The 16027-nt window shown below is 38.2% G+C and overlaps 1 protein-coding gene across 5 annotated transcripts in view; it reads left to right on the top strand.

The window, feature by feature from the left end:
* NBEA (neurobeachin) overlaps nucleotides 1-16027 on the top strand; it is a 669183-nt gene that overhangs the window by 617603 nt on the left and 35553 nt on the right. For all 5 annotated transcript variants that reach the window (XM_069601566.1, XM_069601568.1, XM_069601567.1 and 2 more), the window contains exon 48: nucleotides 9275-9442. In XM_069601566.1, coding sequence (XP_069457667.1) covers nucleotides 9275-9442 — 168 coding nt within the window. The remainder of the gene's footprint in view (nucleotides 1-9274; nucleotides 9443-16027) is intronic.

The raw sequence follows: 16027 nt of genomic DNA, 5'->3' as shown, positions 1-16027 counted from the left end.
GAGTTGATGCTTTCAAATTGTGGTGTAGGAGAAGACTCAAGAGTCCCTTGGACAGCATGGAGATCAAACCAGTCAATCCTAAAGAATATTAATCCTGAATATTCACTGGAAGGACTGATGCTGAAGTTCCAATATTTTGGTCACCTGATGCAAAGACCCGACTCATTGGAAAAGACCCTGATGCTAGGAAAGATTGAAGGCAAAAGGAGAAGGGGGCGGCAGAGGATGAGATTGTTAGATAGCATCACCGACTCAATGGACATGAATTTGAGCAAACTCAGAGATAATGGACAGGGAAGCCTAGAGTGCTGCAGTCCATGGAGTCACAAAGACTTGGACATGATTTAGCAGTTGAACAACAGATGTTATGTTTATTTAAAATAATTACAGTCCCTGGTTTCAGAACTACGATCCTGCAAGCTGCATGGTGCAGCCAAAAAATAAATAAATAAATAAGTCTTTCACTACATCATTACTATAGCTTCGATTTAATCATGAAGAGAAGCCAGCATAGACACTTACAGAAGAAGTAGCAATGTGAATTTGTTGTTGTCCACTAGTATATATGCAACTCTATTTGGTTAACTTTTCCAGCATCAGAAGCAGGTTTCTGAGGCAATACGAGAAAGGACTTGGAAATGTTCCCCTTCTAGAATAGAAGAAGAAATAGAAATTCGATATTCTTAAATAGAAGAATTCTGAAGAAAATAAATTCTCTCCTCACAGTTAATTCCACTAGCCTCGTTTCCTTTTTCATAAGTTTCTGAGCTGCTTTGTCCTAAACCTGCCAGAGAAAGAATTCTCTGCAATCTAATATCCACAGGACAATATGGAAATTAGAATTAGGTAACTATTATTCATCTAAGAGATATCCTCTCTGGTTCAAATCTCACTCTTTATTTCCTTCCTCTCAGATCCCCAGGGTAGAATTATGGATTAGGAATTGGTTTATCTGGGCTTAAAGCAATTGCTTCTGCTTTTAGATATGCAAGGAGAGAGTAAAACAAGCTATTAAGACCATTATAACCCTAATAGCTTAGTAATCAAGTATTTCTTTCTGTTTTTCAATTGTATTTGCAATAAAATCTTGTTTCAAAGTCCAAAACAGGTTCATGCATGAAAACACAGTTCTAAAGAGAACAAATAAGTAGATATAGCATATATTTACTAGCAGATTAATACTGTTCAAAGTACAGTTTATCTCAGTGTCAGGCTTCAACTTTAGATAGGTCTTTATGCTTTAATTATGTGATATCTAAAATTCATTTCTTAGATATGCATTTGATTTACAACCAGACTTAGCTTTTAAGTGTTTTGACTGGATTTTCTTTTCTTTTTCCTGCAGTGATTAGCAAGACAATCTATAAGACTGTCTGTTTAATCTGTTACCTGATTATTCCTTTGTCATTTAATTTTATAACCCCCTGAAAAAAAAACCTGAGGCAAAATTAGTTTTTATTGTTTGTTTATTAATTCACTCAACTGTCTAATGTATAGAATAGGGTAAGTACAAGCATAGAATTTTTTAATGTAATTAAAGATTTTTGTAGAGAGCCTTGAGTTTGAAAACTGAGATGAAATGGATAAATATAAGGAAAAATATCAAATGTCAAAATTGGCACCAGAAGACCTTACAAACCTTAAAGAAATTTAAATAGTAAATCTTTCCAGCCCCCAGAATATCCAAGGCCATATTATTTTATAGGTGAATTCTACCAAATTTTTAAGAGATAAAGAATTCCTTTCTTAGGCAGATTATTCTGTTGCAGGAAAGGGGGACCCTTTCCAGGGCCCGAAGCTGGGCTCTTGTCTAACACTCAGAAATGAATTGTCCGAGGAGACACATGTGCTGACAAAGCAAGAGATTTTATGGGGAAAGGCGACCCGTGTGGAGAGCAGTAGGGTAAGGGAACCCAGGAGAACTGCTCTGCTGTGTGGCTTGCAGTCTCAGGTTTTATGGTGATGGGATTAGTTTCCGGGTGGTCTTTGGCCAATAATTCTAATTCAGAGTCTTTTCTGGTGGCTCACGCATGGTTCAGCCTAGATGGATGCTAGCGAGAGGGATTCTGGGAAGTGGACGGACTCACAGTGTCTCCTTCCGACCTTTCCCAAACTCTTCCGGTTGGTGGTGGCTTATTAGTTCCGTATTCCTTACCAGGATCTCCTGTCATAAAACAACTCATGCGAATTGTTACTAAAGGGCCTGGCCAGGGTGGGTGGTTTCAGTCAGTGTTCTTCCCCTAACAATTCTAAAAAACATAGCAAGCCATTCAGCTCATTTTATGAGACTACTGTGATCTTGATTCCAAAGTAGTTAAAGGGAAGGAAAGGAAAAAGTTAATAGGGCTGATTCAGGTATGGATATAAGTATGAAAACTATGGGTAATAATATCACTCTAAGTAATAATAATCTAATAGCCCAGTAATTCTAAATCTATATTAAATGTGTGTGTGTGCATTGACCCTTTTAAGATCAGAGAAAAGACTGATATCCCATGTCACCACTGTTGTTTAATATAGTTCTCAAAGTTGAAAACAATTCTATAAGAAAAAATAAAGACATTAACTAGTAAGAGTCAACAGGAACATGATCAACTTATAAACATCAATATCATTTTACTACGTCATCTATAACTGAGTTTAAAATATCATTTTTAAAATATTACGGTGGTATCAAAATTTACAAACTTCCTGGGAATTAACTTAACCAGGGTTACCCATGACCTTTATGTCGTGGTCCATGCACGGGTTGGAAAAGAATTTCCAGACATGAAACAGAATGAGAGGGAAATAAAGTTTATTAAAGTGGGAGATGCTATTACAACAGCCAGCTAGCTCAGGGGAGAGCCAACATTGAACAGGTGTCCTTAGTCTATTTTTAGAGCGAGGGTACAAGGAGCAGGATAGGGGTCTTGAGGATCATTTGCTGATTGTATGAGGCACGTATACTGGGTGGGGGAAGAATAAGGTAAATACCTTCTCCCTGTGGGGTAGGATGATGGACAGGGAGGTCTGGCGTGCTGCAGTTCATGGGGTCACAAAGAGTTGGACACAACTGAGCGACTGAACTGAACTGAACTGATGGGATAGGAGGGGAGACAGGTTATACTGCTCAGGAGAACTTGAAATTCATTAATAGTTAACAAGATGGGGAGGGAAGGATGATAGGGTCTGGTTTTTTCCATTCCTGCATTCCAAGGCCCTCCTTGGTGTTTGGGGTTTTTTTTCCTGTTTTTTTGTCCTTGGGACACCACACTTTATAGAGAAAATACTAACTTCTTTTTTTTTTTAATTTTTACTTTATTTTACTTTACAATACTGTATTGGTTTTGCCATACATTGACATGAATCCACCATGGGTGTACATGCGTTCCCAAACGTGAACCCCCCTCCCACCTCCCTCCCCATAACATCTCTCTGGGTCATCACCATGCACCAGCCCCAAGCATGCTGTATCCTGCGTTGGACATAGACTGGTGATTCGATTCTTACATGATAGTATACATGTTACAATGCCATTCTCCCAAATCATCCCACCCTCTCCCTCTCCCTCTGAGTCCAAAAGTCCGTTATACACATCTGTGTCTTTCACAGTGAGGTACCACTTCACACCAGTCAGAATGTCTGCGATCCAAAAATCTGCAAGCAATAAATGCTGGAGAGGGTGTGGAGAAAAGGGAACCCTCCTACACTGTTGGTGGGAATGCAAACTAGTACAGCCACTTTGGAGAACAGTGTGGAGATTCCTTAAAAAGTTGCAAATAGAACTACCTTATGACCCAGCAATCCCACTGCTGGGCATACACACCGAGGAAGCCAGAATTGAAAGAGACACATGTACCCCAATGTTCATCACAGCACTGTTTATAATAGCCAGGACATGGAAACAACCTAGATGTCCATCAGCAGATGAATGGATAAGAAAGCTGCGGTACATATACACAATGGAGTATTACTCAGCCGTTAAAAAGAATACATTTGAATTAGTTCTGATGAGATGGATGAAACTGGAGCCGATTATACAGAGTGAAGTAAGCCAGAAAGAAAAACACCAATACAGTATACTAACACATATATATGGAATTTAGAAAGATGGCAATGACGACCCTGTATGCAAGACAGCAAAAATACTAACTTCTGTATGTAACAAAGTACTTAGAAAATGATCTGTTTAAATAAAGAAACATTCTGAGACCATGAATGGGAAAAACTATTATCGATTTTCTCAGATTAACCTATAAATTTATCATAATCCCAATCAAAATTATTTTGATGTATCTATACACTTACTGTCAGAGAAGGCAATGGCACCCCACTCCAGTACTCTAGCCTGGAAAATCCCATGGATGGAGGAGCCTGGTGGGATGCAGTCCATGGGATTGCTAAGAGTCAGACACGACTGAGCGACTTCACTTTCACTTTCCACTTTCATGCATTGGAGAAGGAAATGGCAACCCACTCCAGTGCTGTTGCCTGGAGAATCCTAGGGACGGGGGAGCCTGGTGGGCTGCCGTCTCTGGGGTTGCACAGAGTCGGACATGACTGAAGCGACTTAGCAGCAGCAGCAGCATACACTTACTGTGAAAGTTACAGGAAAGAATTGTTGTTGCTTAGTCACTAAGTCATGTCTGACTCTTTTGTTACCCTATGGAAGTAGCCCTCCAGGCTCCTTCTGTCCATAGGGTTTCCCAGGTGAGAATAATGAAGTGGATCACCATTTCCTTCTCCAGGGGATCTTCCCAACCAGGGATTGAACCCAAGTCTCCTGCATTGGCAGGTGTATTCTTTACCACTGAGCCACCAGGAAAGCCCACAGGGAGGAATAAAGGTCCACAAATAGCTGAGTTGGCTCTTAAAAGAATGAATCTATCAGATATACAGATATCTAAGAAATAAAGATAAATTAAGATAACAGTCGAACTAAAAGGTTCAAAGAGCTAGAGACACACATGTCTAGACAGATAAATGACAGGGTAGGAACATAGGTAGGGAGATGATAGATAGAAGAGGGAAAAAGCAAAAGGGAAGAAGGGTTGTATTGCTTTTTCTATTAATAGGAAGAATATTATATTAACTGTAAACAATAGAAGTTTTATATCTTTGTTTCAAATATACAAGCACTAAAGATGACAGCACACATTGCTTAAGAAAAATGTGTTTGTTTAATAGATGGTATTGGAAAATCTGACTTACTATAGTAACAAAAATTATACTGGATCTCTTCAGCATATTAAAAAGCAGAGACATTACTTTGCCAACAAAGGTCTGTCTAGTCTAAAGCTATGGTTTTTCCAGTTTTCATGTTTTCCAGTTTTATGGTTTTTCATGTATGGATGTGAGAATTGGACTATAAAGAAAGCTGAGTGCCAAAGAACTGATGCTTTTGAACTGTGATGTTGGAGAAGACTCTTGAGAGTCCCTTGGACTGCAAGGAGATCCAACCAGTCCATCCTAAAGGAAATCAGTCCTGAATATTCATTGGAAGGACTGATGCTGAGGCTGAAACTCCAATACTTTGGCCTCCAGATGCAAAAAACTGACTTGTTGGGAAAGACCCTGATGCTGGGAAAGATTGAAGAAAGGAAGAGAAGGGGACAGCAGAGGATGAGATGGTTGGATGACATCACCGACTCGATGGACATGAGTTTGAGCAAGCTCCGGGAGTTGGCGATGGACAGGGAAGCCTGGCGTGCTTCAGTCTACAGGGTCACAAAGAGTTGGACACCGCTGAGCAGCTGAACTGAACTGATCTTATGCCACATATAGTGAAATTGGACTCTAGATAGATTAAAGGCCAGTATGTGAAAAGTAGGGCTTCCCAGGTGACTCTAGTGGTAAAGAACCCACTTACCAATTCAGGTAGATGTAAGAGACACAGGTTCAGTCCCTGGGTGCCCTGAAGGAGGGCACGTCTACCCACTCCAATATTCTTGCCTGGAGAATTTCATGTACAGAGGAGCCTGGCAGGCTGCAGTCCATAGTGTTGCAGAGTTGGACATGACTGAAGCAACTTAGCGTGCATGCATGCATATGAAAAGTAAAACCATAAATATAACACAGCTGACACATCAGAATATACAAAGTTATCTTCATTACTATAAAACAAAATCCCAAGATCATAAATGTAAAGAAAAAAATTTTGTTGTTTCAAAATTAAGAATTTCTATTCAACAAAGAACAACATGGATAACGTTAATAGACATGTGACCTTTGGGAGAATTCATTGCAAAATTTGATGCCAACAAACTACTACCTGAAATATATAAAGAATTTCTGGGGAAAAAAAGTAAAGACAGGAATTTTCATAAGAGAATGGGCAAAAAGCATGAACAGAAAATGTACTGAAGAGGAAACACAAATGGCCAACAGCATATTAAAAACATGTCAAACCCCTCAGTAATCAGAGGAAAACAAATTGTAACAGCAGTGAGATACCATCTTGTATCTGTAACACAGGCCTTAAGCGCCTTCGCAATACCAGTTGTCAGTGGGGATGTGGCCATGTGGACACACCTTCATGCACTGCTTGAGGGGGTGGAGACAGAAGCAGCCAGTCTACACTAATGACTCCGACTCAGTTTATGCACATCTAGCGCAGGGAGAAGGCAGTGGCAGCCCACTCCAGTACTCTTGCCTGGAGAATCCCATGGGCAGAGGAGCCTGGTGGGCTGCAGTCCATGGGGTCACTAGGAGTCGGACACGACTGAGCGACTTCACTGTCACTTTCCACTTTCATACATTGGAGAGGGAAATGGCAACCCACTCCAGTGTTCTTGCCTGGAGAATCCCAGGGACGGGGGAGCCTGGTGGGCTGCCATCTATGGGGTCGCGACAGAGTCAGACACCACTGAAGCGACTTAGCAGCAGTGCAGGGATATATCAGTCCTACTCCAGGTTATGAGTCCCAAAGAAATTCTCATAAAGAGTCAGACAGAGATGCAGGAGTGGACATTCGTCACAGAGCATTGTGTCACGGCACATAGGAGGCAGTCTAGTGCTCACTGCTGGGGAAGTTCTGAGCAGCCCCTGAAAGCAGTGGATTAGCTATGCCTAGCCACACAGCTAGATCCTAAAAAACAAGGCTAAATGAAAAGAGTAAGAAACAATGAAATCTGTAACCCTACTCCATTTTTGTGAGTCAAAAATACACAACAAAAAGATGTGTGTGTGTAAAAAAATATGTAAAAAAAATTACGTGAGTAAAACACATGCAAACAAAAGGAGAAACATTAAACACTTTATAGTATTGCCCATGGCAGAGGAAAATGAAAGTAGCAGTTGGAGATGCTAAATAAATGTTTTAAAACTCAAATTAGGAAACAGTGATCATTGCTTTCACCCCTCATAGTTGCATGAGGCATTTAGTTCAATAATTTTTTTATTCAAATGCAATAAATTTCATTGACCCTTTCTTCCAAATATGTCTGGTAGTCTCTACAAGATTGATTTGAAATGGTTACTGCTGAGCTAATTATGTAATTATGTTGGTAAGATCTTCCTTTAAAGAATTTCACTACTGTTTGACTTCCAGTGAACAGATTTGTGCAATAGCTACTCTATAATGAACTTCCATTTATTCTTTTTTTTATCCTTTCATTTATTGCACATGCACTGAATAATGACTGACTTCTCATTTATACAAATTGACCAAACCAATATGATAGACATAATCATTATGGGATTTTAACCAATATATCTTTTGTATTTTCATCCCTTTTCTTGTTCTCTAGTCCGAACTGTTTTGTCCAATGAGATACAGAGAATAGAAACTCAATGTAGTTTTAATATGAAAGCTATCCATTTAAAATATCTGTTTATATTTCTGAATGAGAAACATTCATAATCACTGGTGTAAACAAAATACCAAAATTTTTGAAATAAATGAAAAGGGAGTTTGATGGGAATAAGTTACTAGTTAAATGTGATCAAGGATCCACCTGCCAGTGCAAGAGACACAGGTTTGATCCCTGATCCAAGACGATCCCAGATGCCACAGAACAACTAAGCCCGTGCACCACAACTGCTGAACCTGTGCTCTCGGGCCCGGGAGCCGGGACTGCTGAAGCCCACATACCCTAGAGGCTGTGCTTGGCAACAAGAGAAGCCACCACAATGAGAAGTCCACTCATCATAGCTAGAGAGTAGCACCCCCTTACCGCAACCGGAGAGGAGCCTACACAGCAACAAAGACCCAGCACAGCCAAAAATAAATAAATAAATAAAACTATTTTTTTTAATGTGATCACAGGAAAAGTTGAAAAGTATCATTCAGATATTTTTTAGATTAAAAAATGAAATATAATTATCAAAGGGCTAATTTAAGAAACCATTTATTAATTGAATTCCAAGCTGGTTTCAACACCTTCCAAATCAGGGGTCATACAGCCAAAGAATGACTTCACTCGCATATTTAGTTACAGCTGTAATTGCAGAAATTGTTTCCTATGGCTCTGCATAGTTGAAATTTAAGAAGGTAGTGCTACAGCTTTTTCCTCATGTTGCTGGAATCGGTGTGCCCTTCAAATCAGTAAGAAGTTGATGGTGAGTGAGGGTAGGAGGTGAGAGGCATAGTGAGCCGCACGGATGGCCACTGCTCTACTGCAGCTGGCAGGGCTGCATGCCTACCTGCCAGGGTACCTCTGTGATGCTTTTGATGGCTTCTCAGGAAATGCAAAGGCCTCTTTTTTTTTTTTTTTTCCTGACTCTTTCTGGAAGTTTCTTATAGTCCCTAACTCTCAGTAATTTGCATTCATTTCTCACTGACTACCAAATACCTAAAATTACCCAGCGGTTCCTAAACAGTATAATAGCAGAGTTAACTCATATCAGGTCATTCCCTTTTAGTAGTGTTAGACGTAAATTGGAAGACTTTGGGCAGGAAAGTATATATCAAAGTTTCTAATGAAATTGTTTACTTTGAAACTAATGTTTAAAAATTAAAAATGAAATTATTGTGAATGGCATTAAAACAGGCATTTCAAATTCCTTTTAAACATGAATGTGTCTTTTTAAAGAAAACTATTTAATGTTAAAATTTATATCACATATTCAATTAAGTCAAAAGTACATTTAATAGTTAAAAAGAAAATTTTCTTTTAGGTCTGTGTTTTATTAGAGGTTGTACTTTGTCATTTCTAAGAATAGGTCTGACACATACAAGTGAAATACAAGAGGGCAAAGAATGAATTCTACTTATTTATATAGAATATTTCAAGCTAAGAATGGAGATTTACTAAATTTTCATGGTCTCTATCTCTTTCTTGACTGATTTCAGGCCCTGGAAAGTGAATTTGTTTCTTGCCAACTCCATCAGTGGATTGACCTTGTATTTGGATACAAACAGAGAGGACCCGAAGCAGTCCGGGCTCTGAATGTTTTTCACTACCTAACCTATGAAGGCTCTGTGAACCTGGACAGTATCACTGACCCTGTGCTGAGGGAGGTAGGTAATAAGTTGAATATTATCCTGAAAATTTCTGCCATCCCTTCAACACAAACTTGGCCCTCCATCTCCTTCTGCATAAATCTTCTTCCAGTGTAAATTTTAGAAAAACATAGATTTCAAGTTCTTGACAAATGTGAAAAAGTGAGTGTTGTATATCAAAAACAAGTAATGAGGCTATCATGTAGTTCCTTTCTGAAATGCAGACATATACAGTGCACTTTAGTATCCCTCTTGTACTTGTTTTATTTCAGCATCTTCATTGAAATGCTTAATGCCTTATGTGTTATAAATTAATGAAACTTCATTGAATATTTAAATATGAATAGTTCACATTAAAATAACCTGCCAGTACCTATTTTTTTAATACAAGCAGAACTACAGCCTGCTAGACAGAATACTCAAAAAATGCATCAGTAAAGTAGATGAGATTATAGTATGTTATCCCTGCACATTCTCACCCTGAAATTTTATAGCTGACAGTTGGGAATTATATGCTATAGTTTGTGTATAAGTATATTTTATGAAAATATTCATAAAATATATTATTTAAATCACTTGCACGTTGCACAGAATTATTTCAGATAGGTGAAAAGAGTGAAGGTGCAACAGCTGCTAGATGAGTCTTGCTTCAAGGAAGCTGTATCTCAGTCTTCCATTCTGCCAGATATCTGCCATCTGCTCTATGCAAAACAAGCAATCATTTCTACATTTCCAGTCACTAGGATGCTTTTTTATTTTTTTTATTTTTTAATTTTAGAGGTGGAAAACTCATAGATTTGGGAAATAAAGCTCTAAAAGAAAAATTTGCATCTATAAAGTTATTTCTTACAGACTTCTATAAAGACAAAATGACTCTATTTGTATGGCTTCAAGCAGAGAAGAGGAAAGGGAAGGGAAGAGCCTCATGCTCCTTGATCATTGAGCCCTTGGGGCTGAATATTTGGAGAACACGTTGCAAGCATATTATTAGGTGTAGTATTCTACCATGTTGTATGCACAAGGAAATGGGATTATTGCCTGAAGCTGGAAGAAGGAGATAGGGACAGAGAAGGGATGAGTTAGAAAAGAACCAGATACTTAAACATTTGTTGGTGAAATAAGGGATTTTGTCTACAAAATAATCTGATTAGTTTGTTCACACCTGGGAATTCTAATTCTGAGCTTTATTATTCTCTTAACAATGTACCCTTAACATATACTCAGTGCTATAAATGCCTTACCACTATATTCTCTTTCAGAACCAGTACCTTTAGAATCAGAAAAAAAGACAAAAGAATTGCAGTAGCTTATCCTTTTATGGCAAGACCAACTCCTGATTGTTTATTGACTTTTAAATATCATAAACATTTCTGTTCCTGGATATCTTAGTGTACATTTCCACCCATTATAATATGCTGTCCTTAAGTTGCAAGTTGATCATCTTGAGCAAAATAAAAATATTTTAAGCATATTGTGCATAATGAAAGAACATAGCAGCATTAAAATTGACTGAAAATAGCAGATCTTTCCAACTTAAATTGAAGAAGGAAATGGCAAATCTCTCCAGTATTCTCACTGGGAAAATCCCACGGACAGAGGAGCCTAGCAGGCCCCAGTCCATAGGGTGGAAAAGAGAGACAACTGAGTGACTGAGCATATTTAAATGAGAACAAAGAGATAAAGGAGAGAATGAAAAGGAAATGGAATTAGGATTTAGACTTTAAATGTGGATATAGTGTTTATTACTTGAATTCTAGAAAAATACCTGCTACTGTAAGGTAACACACCATTGCTTTGGACAGTAAAAAAACAACAACAAAAACTGTATAGAATTGTCAAACTGTAGAAAATCTCCATGAAACATTATATGAAAGAGAGTAATAAAAAAAAAAATACGGTTGGGAAGAGGTTCCAGCTTTCCCAATCTGAGGGCATAGTTGCTGAACACTGAGGTTCCATTAGAGAAGCTCCCAGAGTCACTCAGTGCGTGTATGTCCTCCCTACCTAAGCCCCTCGCCCACCTCTCTCACCCAAAAACTCTTCTGTCAGTTCTCAAAACACTAGGTGAGAGAGCATGTACTTGGAACACTGTTACCTTACTTCCGCCAGGCGGCATGGGCTCACACACACACTAGCAGAGCATTGGCCCTGACCCACCCAATGTTTTGTGGTTTAGATGCTAAGTCATGTCCAACTCTTTTGAGACCCCATGGACTGTAGCCCACCAGGCTTCTCTGCCCATGGGATTTTCCAGACAAGATTACTGGAGTGGGTTGCCATGCTCTCCTTCAGGGTATCCTCCTGACTCAGGGCTCAAACCCATGTTTCCTATGTCTCCGGCATTGGCAGGCAGATTGTTTACTCACTAATCCACCTGGGAAGCCCGTCCTACCCAGAGGCCCTGTGTCAACTCAAGATAGCTTTATCTCTTTAAGACCACTAGGGAAGCACTTAGTATGTTGTAGATACGACAGGTGAAATGACCTTGCAAGGAATGGGAGTTAATTGCCCCTTTCCACATTCCCCATGCTCACCTCCTTTACTCCACAACTAACATATTTCCACAAAATAAATTTTGTATTAATATTTAAGAAACTGCAAAGTTGAGAACCTGCCTGAATCCTGTGAGCTTTCTAATGTGGCCAAGTCATTTAGTGTCCCTCCACTTCCATTGCTTTCTCCATAAAGAAGGGATAATACCAAACATATGTTTGCCAGCATAAAAGCATCTAGCATCTATTGTCACAAGAAAGAACCCTGTGGATAAATGGAACAGAGTATAGTATAGTCATTATTTGGTGGTCATTTTTGCCCCTGTGCAGTGAGGAGGCTCTGCAAGGCACACTGCCTTCCATCAAAACATCAGCATTGAGTTCCAGGAGGTCTGCTCTGTGGTCCTTTGATTTGAGAGAGTTGCTTTATACCTAAATGATCAGACAGAGACTTTTGGGGAAAGTAGCGTTCAAAACGTTGAGCCTTTTATTGAGTTCAGTGCATTCCTTTAATTTGATAAAGTTTATCTTGAAGTGAAATGAAGTCGCTCAGTCATGTCCAACTCTTTGCGACCCCATGGACTGCTCCTCTGTCCATGGAATTTTCCAGGCAGGAGTACTGGACTGGGTTGCCATTTCCTTCTCCAGGGGATCTTCCTGACCCAGGGATCAAACCTGGATCTCCCACATTGAAGGCAGATGCTTTACTGTCTGAGCCACCAGGGAAGCCCCAAAGTTTATCTTAGTTTTTTTTAATGTGAAATCACTCTATTTCACAAAGATAAAACCAAAGGAAGGCGGCAGTTATCTTATACTAAGCTCCAACTAGCCTAAAGAAGATAATTTTTAATGCCTTAACAAATGCTGATTTAAAGGAGAAATTTAATATACAAAAATCTACATATGTCCCTTTTGTAAAAGAGAATAGAAAATACACACATACACACACACACACACACACAGAGAGATATGTACATCTACAGTCTACCTAGAACTTTGAAGTTAGGGCTAAAATTCGAAAAATGTCTTAAGGTTATTGATTCATTCTTCCTTGACAGGTGAAATCATGAAGCAGCACTAACCACAGCAATTATAGCATTAAAATGTCAAGAAATTAGAGGTCAGAATAACAGATAATTTTCTTCTCTATGTCAGATTTAAAATTGACATTCTTTGACAGCTTAGGATCTCTGGCTGAGAAAAATATGACAGCTTAACTTATTTTATACTTGTAAAGCAGTAATTGATAATAAACTTTATCATGACAGCCTCTGGGCAGAAACATGACAGAACAGTTTTGGTATCAAGCTCTTCATAAGATGTAAACACCAGATCTGTGGGATATTAGGTATTATTTAAATTGTCTTAAGCCTGAGCTTTTATCATAGTCTTCTAGACACTTTTTTTTTCGTAGATGAGCTCATCTGACTATTTAAGCAGTATTTGTCAAGCATGATACTGAGTTTTTCATATTTATTTTTTCATGTTAATACAATTATGTGATTTGCTTTATGTTTTTACTCCCCAAATGATGGCCAAGAAACTTAATCCTATGACCTACACAAGAAACAGGCTATTCTGGTTTGTATCTGGTCCCATGGTTTTCTAACTCCTTACTACTCGAATATGGTCCTTAGACCAACAGTATCAGTGTCAGCATCACCTGGGAACTTGTCAGAACTTCATACTCTACTCTCAGCAATGCCCCCACAGAGCCTAGTAAATCAGAATGCTAGGAAATGCCCTGGTGACTTGTTTGAGGCATTACAGTGTAAGGAGCACTGTGCTACTGTTGGTCAGTCGCTAAGTCACGTCCGACTCCTTGCGACCCCATGGACTGAGGCACGCCAGGCTTCCCTGCCCTCCGCTGTCTTCTAGCTCCAGCCACTCTCCATCCTCTTTGCCTCCATCCCAAGGGTATCTCAGAACATCCAGGAAGAGGGCTCAAGCAAGTTTATTTTGAAAAAAAAAAAAAATTCTCTAGGAATTTTAAAATAACAGAATATTTACTTAGGGTTTTGTTTTGTTTTGCTGTGCCACTGCAGCATGTGTGATCCTAGTTGCCAGACCAGGGATTGAACCTGTGCCGCCCGCATGGAAGCATTGAGTCTTAATCATTAGCCGACCAGGGAAGTCCCTTACTTATTTTTAGAGATGATATTCTTCTTACTCCCAAAATGATTTTTTAAAATGTAAAAGGCTTTTTAATGGGCATTTCCATTTTAAACTGTAAGATTTTCTATTTTGTTTATGCTTTTAAATTTATTAGAACTTTTAACTCAGTAAAACTTTAGTAACTGTAGAGAAGATTTTAAGGTAACTTTAAGAAATCTTTATCAGCCATTTTTTTTTCTTATTTGTCCTTTACTCTTATAATGAGTGAAAAATATTCTAAAATTGTTTCTTAAAATTATCCCTGTTATAATTAGGAGTATAATTAGTCAAGCTTGTCTACCTCAAAGTATGATTGTTTGATCCCTAGCAGTCAATGAAAGATGATGGAAAGGTGAACATCAGATAACAGACTATATCACAGCCCCAGCATCATTGTTTGAGTGACATAAGGGAGTCACTTTAATGTACTTTTATTTAACCACCTAAAATATGATAATTGAAATGATATCTAACTCATAGGACTGTACTTGAGGATTGTATGTGAAAAGATATATGAAAATACTTTGTAAACTGTGAAGCACTACTGGACATTGATTACTCCTACCCCCAAACATAATTAAAGGAAGTATCGTGGAAGAACTTATGTTTTAATGATTTATTTCTCTGTATCATCATATCTGTAGTCAACACTGCCAAACTGAAAAATGATTTAAATGACTTCTCTTTGACTGTGAGAGAGATATACACAGAAGTCTACCATAAAAGGCTTGTTTTGCTGGCAAATTATTAGAACATATGGACCATGCAGCATTTATTTATACATATAATACTCATTTATGTTTATTCTGGGGATAGCAAAACATTAAATACATTTTGATATTACCAGTAGTCATAAAAATGTGGTTATTTTAGTCTGATTTTCTGTTAACAGTATTTCTTAGTCTTAGACTATATATTCTTAGACTATTTATTTCTTTCTTCAATCTGATAGGGATAACAAAACATTCCTTTGGATCTACTATGGTGAAAATATCCCCATAGGAAGTAGAGTAGATCTCTTCAGTTTTCACTTTATTTTCTTGCTGAAGCATTCCTTGCTACTGCAGAGAACTGACATGATAGGGCTGTCAAGAACCAGCAAGACAAATGTGTCTTTAACCAAAATAGCTGCAATGCTGACTTTCCTAGAAAAGGAACTCATAAAATTTATAAGGAAAAAAAAATGAACCCACTTTTCATCTTGGTCATGTAAATGAAGGTATTTATCGTAACAGCGGTGATGGCCTCTATAATAATTGCCTATTCTTTCTGAGAATCGGTTATTCCTAGTCTTTTCCTTCCCTCATTTCTGACTTCTCTCTTTGATCTGACAAGGGATATTAACTTCCGCCCCTCCTGGATCGCTTGAGTGGGTTGTAGAACAATATTGTCTGTTTACTGGTGCCGTGACGCCTAATTGTCTTCAGATGAGGGATGTTCAGGGTTCTTCTAGGCGACTATTCTGAGGCATGATAACAAATGATCAACAAAAGGGCAGATAAATATTTCTTAAAACCATTTCATTCCCCCCTATAATTACTAGAAATTTTACAGAGCTGAAAAATCTTAACAAACTCAAAAGCCAAATTAAAATAGAAAGAAAAGCCATGCATTTTAAATTGTTGGAGTAGAAATACACATTGGGTCTTTTTTACATTCAAAGAATAATTTTGGGAACAAGAAGAATATTATGATTCCTAAATCTAGTAAGAGTATAGGTTCAAATGTATCTGTTAATGTGCTTCTCATCTGTAGCAATAAAGCATGCATTGAGATAATTCAAGAATACAGTTTCTATATAGAAATTAGTATCAAGAAAATTAATGATACACATTTAATTTTGATTGGTGAATAAATCTTTTAATTTAGTTTTATCTTTTCTCCTTCTAATTACTGCAGTCCTTAGCTAGTCCATAGTCATCAATTACCCATAGAAAAGCGTAAATAATGCACTTGG

The sequence above is a fragment of the Ovis canadensis genome, chromosome 10 (assembly GCF_042477335.2).
Source record: "Ovis canadensis isolate MfBH-ARS-UI-01 breed Bighorn chromosome 10, ARS-UI_OviCan_v2, whole genome shotgun sequence".
Lineage (NCBI taxonomy): Eukaryota > Metazoa > Chordata > Mammalia > Artiodactyla > Bovidae > Ovis > Ovis canadensis.
The sequence above is the reverse complement of the archived record's forward strand: the minus strand, read 5'-3'. Positions and strand labels throughout refer to the sequence as shown.